We start from the raw sequence: 6,670 nt of genomic DNA, 5'->3' as shown, positions 1-6,670 counted from the left end.
TCCGCGTCTTCTTATGAGACTGGTCAGTATCTCTACCTCTGAATCCTGGCTCTGTCTGGCCAACTTATTTTTTTTTATGCTTGTGAGCGATCAGCTAAAGTCTGCCTAAATGTATAGCATGATGGAAACCGAGATTAAGACCCCGCTCCCGCAGTCCAACTCGGGTTCGGTACCGGGCGCGAAGAACAGCAGTGTCAGCGACCAGGAGCGGGTGAAGCGCCCGATGAACGCCTTCATGGTCTGGTCTCGGGGACAGCGGAGAAAGATGGCACAAGAAAACCCCAAAATGCACAACTCCGAAATCAGCAAGCGGCTCGGGGCCGACTGGAAACTTTTGACGGACGCAGAGAAGAGGCCGTTCATCGACGAAGCCAAGCGTCTCCGCGCCATGCACATGAAGGAGCATCCGGATTACAAGTACCGTCCCCGGAGGAAGACCAAGACCTTGCTCAAGAAAGACAAGTACTCTTTGCCGGGGGGGCTGCTGGCGCCGGGGGCCAACGGCGTCAACAACTCCGTGTCGGTGGGGCAGCGCATGGACGGCTACGCGCACATGAACGGCTGGACGAACAGCGCGTACTCCCTCATGCAGGACCAGCTGGCCTACCCTCAGCACCACGGCATGAATGGCCCCCAGATCCAGCAGATGCACCGGTACGAGATGGCGGGGCTCCAGTACCCGATGATGTCCTCGGCGCAGACCTACATGAACGCGGCGGCGTCCACGTACAGCATGTCCCCGGCGTACACGCAGCAGACCCCCAGCGCCATGGGACTGGGCTCCATGGCGTCCGTGTGCAAGAGCGAGCCGAGCTCGCCGCCGCCGGCCATCACGTCCCACTCTCAGCGGGCGTGCTTGGGGGACCTGAGGGACATGATCAGCATGTACCTGCCCCCCGGCGGGGAGGGCGCGGAGCATCCCTCCCTGCAGGGCAGCCGGTTACACAGCGTCCACCCGCACTACCAGGGCGCAGGGACCGGCGTCAACGGGACGCTACCTCTCACCCACATCTGAGAGCCGCAAGAAATGGACTCAGAGTAGTGTATGTCGGATACTTGAACTATTTGGTTGCTATAGAGAAACACACCGCTCGACATGTTTTTATCTCAATATCTTTCGAGTTGTTCACTTTAAATGAGTTTTAAAAAAGGACCGAAACTGAACGCCGAGCCCCCCCCTGTCAGAGACGCAAGTTTAAGCAATCAACTTCTGTAGAAGAATGGGACTTCTATGTTTGAATTAATGCCATATTTTCCTCTCTGTGAAAAGGCATGTGGCCTCATTAAGAGAGGCCTGATGTATTTCAGAAAAGCTGTTTCATAAATGTTTACACTTCATTTGTAGAATGTCAGTTGTCTCGACCGTGTCCAAATTTTGTAGTTTTTTGTTTTTGTTGTTTTGTTTCCTCCTCACCTTCATGACCTATAGGTTAAAATGAAATGACTGTGCGGGTCGCAAACGCAAAAGTTTTTATTTATAGTAAGATTTTTTTTTCTCTCCATCTTTGTAGCTTAATGTTTTGTAACACGAGAAAAATATTCTAATTTTGTTTTTGTAAAATGTTTTTTTTTTCTCCCTGTGATGGTTTTGACAGTGTCATGTTTACTCATTATCTCGAACGAAAAGGTTTATTTAAACTGACGTTTCTACATATTTTAAGACCATCCTCTATTCTTAAAGCTGAATAAATTTGTATGAAACATGATTTGTGACTCTGTCCTTTTTGTAGAAGAGGAGGCTTTGGATGCAGACTTGCAGGTGGAACTTGAATAGAAACGTGATTTAGCAGATCTTAATTCATAGATATTTATTTTATTTATTTTCACATTATGTGCGCTCTATTTCCACATCTTATTCTTCAAGGGGGGGGGGGGGGGGGGTCTGCTTACTGTAACTTCCAATCACAGCATGTCAAAGGATAATTTGTCCAGAAAATAAACACAATTTTATCTTTTCAAATATACATTCCAAATTAATTGCGTAATCTGCCATAATTCTTTCTGTTCTATTTGATATTTTTGGCAAAGTTTTTCCAGACACTGTTTGGGAATTACTGTTAGAATTAAAATTGGCTTTGTCTTCCTTCTTTAATTACTTTTTAAAATATTTGGTGAAAAACCTTTTGTCTCTCTAGGTTTACCCGCTTCAGTATTGACTTAGTCAACACGGTTGTTATCCTCTGTTTTTCGCTTCAGTCGGTTTGAATATGTTTTTAATATTTTATCATGCATTATTGGAATATTTGTACTTTTTAGAACTTGACTTACAAATCAAAGAATAAAGAAAGGTCAGCATTAGGTCACTTTACATATCGATAACTTTCAAAAGTTATGTGCATTTACTTTTTATGGATACTTTGAATGCAAGAAGTATTGTGACTTTTTTTTGGCATAGAAAATAAACTAATAAATTGCTTTAAAGTAGTTCATGAGGGATTTTCCCATTTAGTCTTTAATTTCCAGCGTACTCTGCAATTGAGCTCATTTAATATGGAATTTCTTTAAATAACTGGGCAGCTTCGTGAACTGATCGTGATAGTTGTGTTAACAATATAACAGTTTACATGGTGAATTTTTATTTTCCAATCAATGATTCAGCGATTGCGTCCCATTCGTTAAATAAAAGTCTGCACACACTCATGGTGGCTGACACTCACAACGGCCGAGGTGTGTGGAAGAATGGAGTCTGCTTGAAGATAAATCCATTTTGCTACCAAGCCATGGCAGCCATGCTGGCCTTCCCACACTCCCCGTCGGACTTGATCCGCAGCTCAGCACAGCGGCCTGGATTAGCCCCACGCACCTTTGTTGGGGGGGGGGGGGGGAGATTATCCAGACCTCCCTGCATTCAGTGACAGGGTCTTAAGTCAGTCTAGCGTGCCGGCATCCACCCGTCATCTCATCACACTTTCCAACTAATTTTTTTGTAATTAAGGAGCTTTTCTCTTCCTGCTTCCTGGTGTCGGAGGTGTTTAATAAGGGCTGAGCGAAACGATGGTTGTGGTCGTTTGTAAAACCGAGAGAATGGTGCAAGCTCGGGACGACTTTCACCTCCTCGGCTCCTCTGAAAGGTTTCTGCTCAGCAAATGACAGAACAGTTCTAACATGTCAGTATGATGAAACTTGATTTGTATTTTTTGTACGCAGATCAAAGTGCAGCACACGGCTTGTTGGGATTGGCATAAGTGATTACGTGTAATGATGTTTTCGGCGCCTTAAACTGTCTTTGCGGAGCGGGCGTGAGACTGAACCTCGCATAGCGCTTGATTATTTTTTTAAATTCTGCCAGCGAAGCCATCTGAGTTTGGGGCTACCCGCCACCACCTCCACCAAAGTCCAAAGCCCCCTCACTCTCATCCTGCTGAGCGCCCGAGGGCCTCTCGCTCCTGTCATGTGGAGCTCTGTGCCCACTCAGCAAGTGCAGGCATATCCCACTTCCATCTGCCTATGACCTCACAGGCCCTGTTTGTTTAACCCCCTCTCCAAAAACTAACCCAATTATAGGCCTGTAGAACACGGATTCAGCGGATTCCCAGTGGATTCGGCTACTGTGTGCCCTCATGTATCTGTGCGGTACGTGAAAGCCTCTGGCTTTGCAGTAGCAGGAAGTATCCATATTTTTTTTCCCACGTGTTCATTATATTATTATACCATAAGAAACGTGTTCTTGTCGCAAACCCGTGGGAGTATAAGCGGACGAGGCAGTATTTTTATTTTTTTTAGAGCGTCTCTTTACGTCAGTATGATAAGTGGAAAACTCATTACACAAATCTGGCTGACAGACTTGACGTTGGTGACATCACTAAACTCGCCTGCTTGACCTGCTTGGCAACTTCCAGCAGAGACACACCCTCTGAAACAACTCGCAGCTCTCCACGCAATCTCCCACTGAAATCTGGAGCCTCCTCTGATGCGCTGATCAGACGTCACCCAACAGCATAGTTTGAGCGTAACGGATAATTTGATGCGTGGGGTTGGGCGCTGCACCCATGACGCCGTCTGGCTGTACTAGTTTACTGTTGTTGATATCCCCAGGAACCTAAACCGGCATTTCCAGGTTAGATGGGCCTGTCCAGAGCGATGGGACTCGTGTGAGGTGCTGAGATTGACAGCAGTGTTTAGAGGTGCGGGTGGGTGAGGGGGGGGGGGGTTGGGGGTAATCTCCCTGAACCGGGGCAGATGTTGTTAATGAGCTCCTCTCAGGTCGACTCCCTGCGTGGGAAAATGGCATCAAATCCTCCTGGGGTCAGGGCTTTTGGGCTGACCCACTGAGAGCCATCCCTCTCTAGTGCGCCGTCTTCTCAATCCCCTCTCCATTCACTCGCCCACTCACTCAGTCACTCATTCACTGACAGAGACACTAGAAAATCACATCTGACCATTTTCTACCACTCCTTTTTTAAGCACATCCTTGTTTTTCCAGGCCATTCCTTAAATTATTGTGAGCGGCTATAGACCTGCTCCGCGGGCAAGTGTTCTTATTAAAGGTAGCTGCGCTTGCGTCGCTGAACCTCCAAGGCCTGCGCTCAAGAAGCTGTAACGCCACACCTCATGGGAATCAAGGCCGAACTAAAAGAAAGTATAGCTAAGGGTATAATTTTACATGCTTTATCTTTGTACTTACAATTTAGGTCCCGCCCACTGAACACGCCATCGAGATGTGGCGTGGCCGCGCTCTCATCAGTCACATCCGAAATAAGCCCCACCTTCGCGATATCATGTTAACAGGCCAGCTTCAGGGTTCACCCTAAACACGGTTTAAATGCGAGGGTCATCCGTTAAAGTGTCTAATGCTGGCGGCGTCTCTGTCCAGGCAGGTGTGTGCGAATATGAGACGTGTCAAAGAGGAGGCCGCCTCTTTTTGTCACAAGCACAACGAGCACAAATCACGAGAACAGCTGAGTTGTGTCTGCTTTCTTCTGTCGGCGGATCCTTTTTGACATTTAGCCCAATGAAACAACCGATGGTTACTCGGACTTGTTTTTGCTTGTAGTTGTGGTAAGGACAGAGCCGTGTAAAACCGCACGTGCGCACCTGCACGGGCACGCACATATACACAAGCGCACCACCGAGAATGAAACTGGATTAGGAGGCCTGAATAACCTGTAAGGGCAATTACATACAAACGGTTGGTTTTGAGTGTGTGTTATAGGAACGCTCAGACACCGAGGCAGGTTGTCTGGGGTGTTGGAGTGTGTCTGTTGCAGATTGTAGTTTTGTGTATTGTACATCATTGCGTCTGGGTCATGTGCCTTTAGTAGAGTTGTGACCCGCCTTGGAAGCCTTAAAAATGGGCCAAGTGTACTGATGTATATACTGCCTTGGGACAGCAAAGACAGGGACCGCTGCAAGACAATGCAGAGTCACGGGGGGGGGGGGACGAGGACTTTAAGGGGGAGACAAGATTAGTCCTCTCCTCTAGGCCACAGATATTGATTAGTGTTTGTCGAGGACAGTGAGTGTGGATGCAGATTGACAGATACACAATGGCGATGTGGTGGCTGAGTCATCAGAAGCCCACTGATCATATCGCTATTGTAAGGAGGCCTGTTCATAATGTAACCTGTACAAGTGCACAGTGCGCACGCACACACCCACACCCACACACACTATCCAAAATACTCATGCGCGTGTTGAAACAAAAATACTTGTCATCAATATTTTTTTCCGTAGATCTGGCCACTATGGGGGTACTTTTGTCCCGGTGTGCGTGTGCGTGTGCGTGTGTGTGGTTTATGGGTGTGTAACCCTGGGAACATGGGGGGAGGTGGAACACACTCAGTCACGGGTCAGTCCTGACCGACTCTGTCACTTATTGATTAGTTGCCATGGAGAGTTAGTCAGGCCATCTCTCTTGGAGGTGTGTCACTGAGGGCCAGCGGCACTGCCCAGATGAGCCTGTGGAGGCTTTGTCTGCGAGGGGCGTGTGTGCGTGTGTGTGTGTGTGTGTGTGTGTGTGCCTCGCTAACTCTCTTCCTCTCAAGCTTCCTTCATCCTCATCACTTCCCTCTTTGACCCCCTGAAGCACTTTTTCTCTGACTTTCTGATCTTTTATGCAGTTCTCTCAGGCAGCCCCCCCCCCCACTCCCTATTCTACTACTGTACTTTCTTCTTGTCCCGTGAGGGGTCGCCGCAGCAAATGTTCCCCCTGTCCTTTGCATCGTCCTCCCCAACACCAGCCACTCTCATGTCCTCCCTCCCTACGTCCATGCATCTTCTCCTGGGTTGAACTCGAGCCCCGTTCCCTGGCGGTTCCACCCCTCTCCCTAATAATCTGCAGTATCTGAAATGAATGCATGTTTAAACTCACACCTACGGGCGTTGCCCAACAGCACCGTGTGTAGGACCAACCCACCCACCCCCTCCTTGGCCCATGGAGTTGTTTCCTCATATGATTCATGCTCCTCATTTCTTCTATTGTTATGGTTCCTAGGTGGGGGGGTGGTCAGGACATTTTGGTGCCAGAGGTCTACCTGTAGAAGGTGAGGACTGTCTCCACTCAGTGGGAGACGGTGAGGACGCTCCTTTTCACACCTCTCCCAAATCATTAGGTGTTGGACTTCAGGGAAGGAACACCAGAAACAAGCAGGAGTCTAAAGATGCACAAACATGAATGCGGGTTTGGTTGCGACGTTGCCAGTCATGGAGGTTTGGGAGGAGGGAAAGCCTT

General features: G+C 48.2%; 1 protein-coding gene across 1 annotated transcript; it reads left to right on the top strand.

Moving 5' to 3' along the window:
• Positions 1–1,131, top strand: sox3 (SRY-box transcription factor 3). Its single transcript, XM_068740833.1, has 2 exons — positions 1–22; positions 118–1,131. Exon 2 carries the CDS (start codon positions 119–121, stop codon positions 1,013–1,015), a length of 897 nt encoding a protein of 298 aa, XP_068596934.1. The 5' UTR covers positions 1–22; position 118; the 3' UTR covers positions 1,016–1,131.
• The last annotated feature ends 5,539 nt before the right edge of the window (positions 1,132–6,670 follow it).

Source organism: Brachionichthys hirsutus, chromosome 6 (genome assembly GCF_040956055.1).
Source record: "Brachionichthys hirsutus isolate HB-005 chromosome 6, CSIRO-AGI_Bhir_v1, whole genome shotgun sequence".
Taxonomy (NCBI): domain Eukaryota; kingdom Metazoa; phylum Chordata; class Actinopteri; order Lophiiformes; family Brachionichthyidae; genus Brachionichthys; species Brachionichthys hirsutus.
Note: the sequence above shows the minus strand (reverse complement) of the source record. Positions and strands in the feature narration are given on the sequence as shown.

Excerpts from the sequence above, each read along its gene's own strand:
- sox3 (XM_068740833.1), top strand. The coding sequence starts at position 119 with ATGATGGAAACCGAGATTAAGACCCCGCTCCCGCAGTCCAACTCGGGT.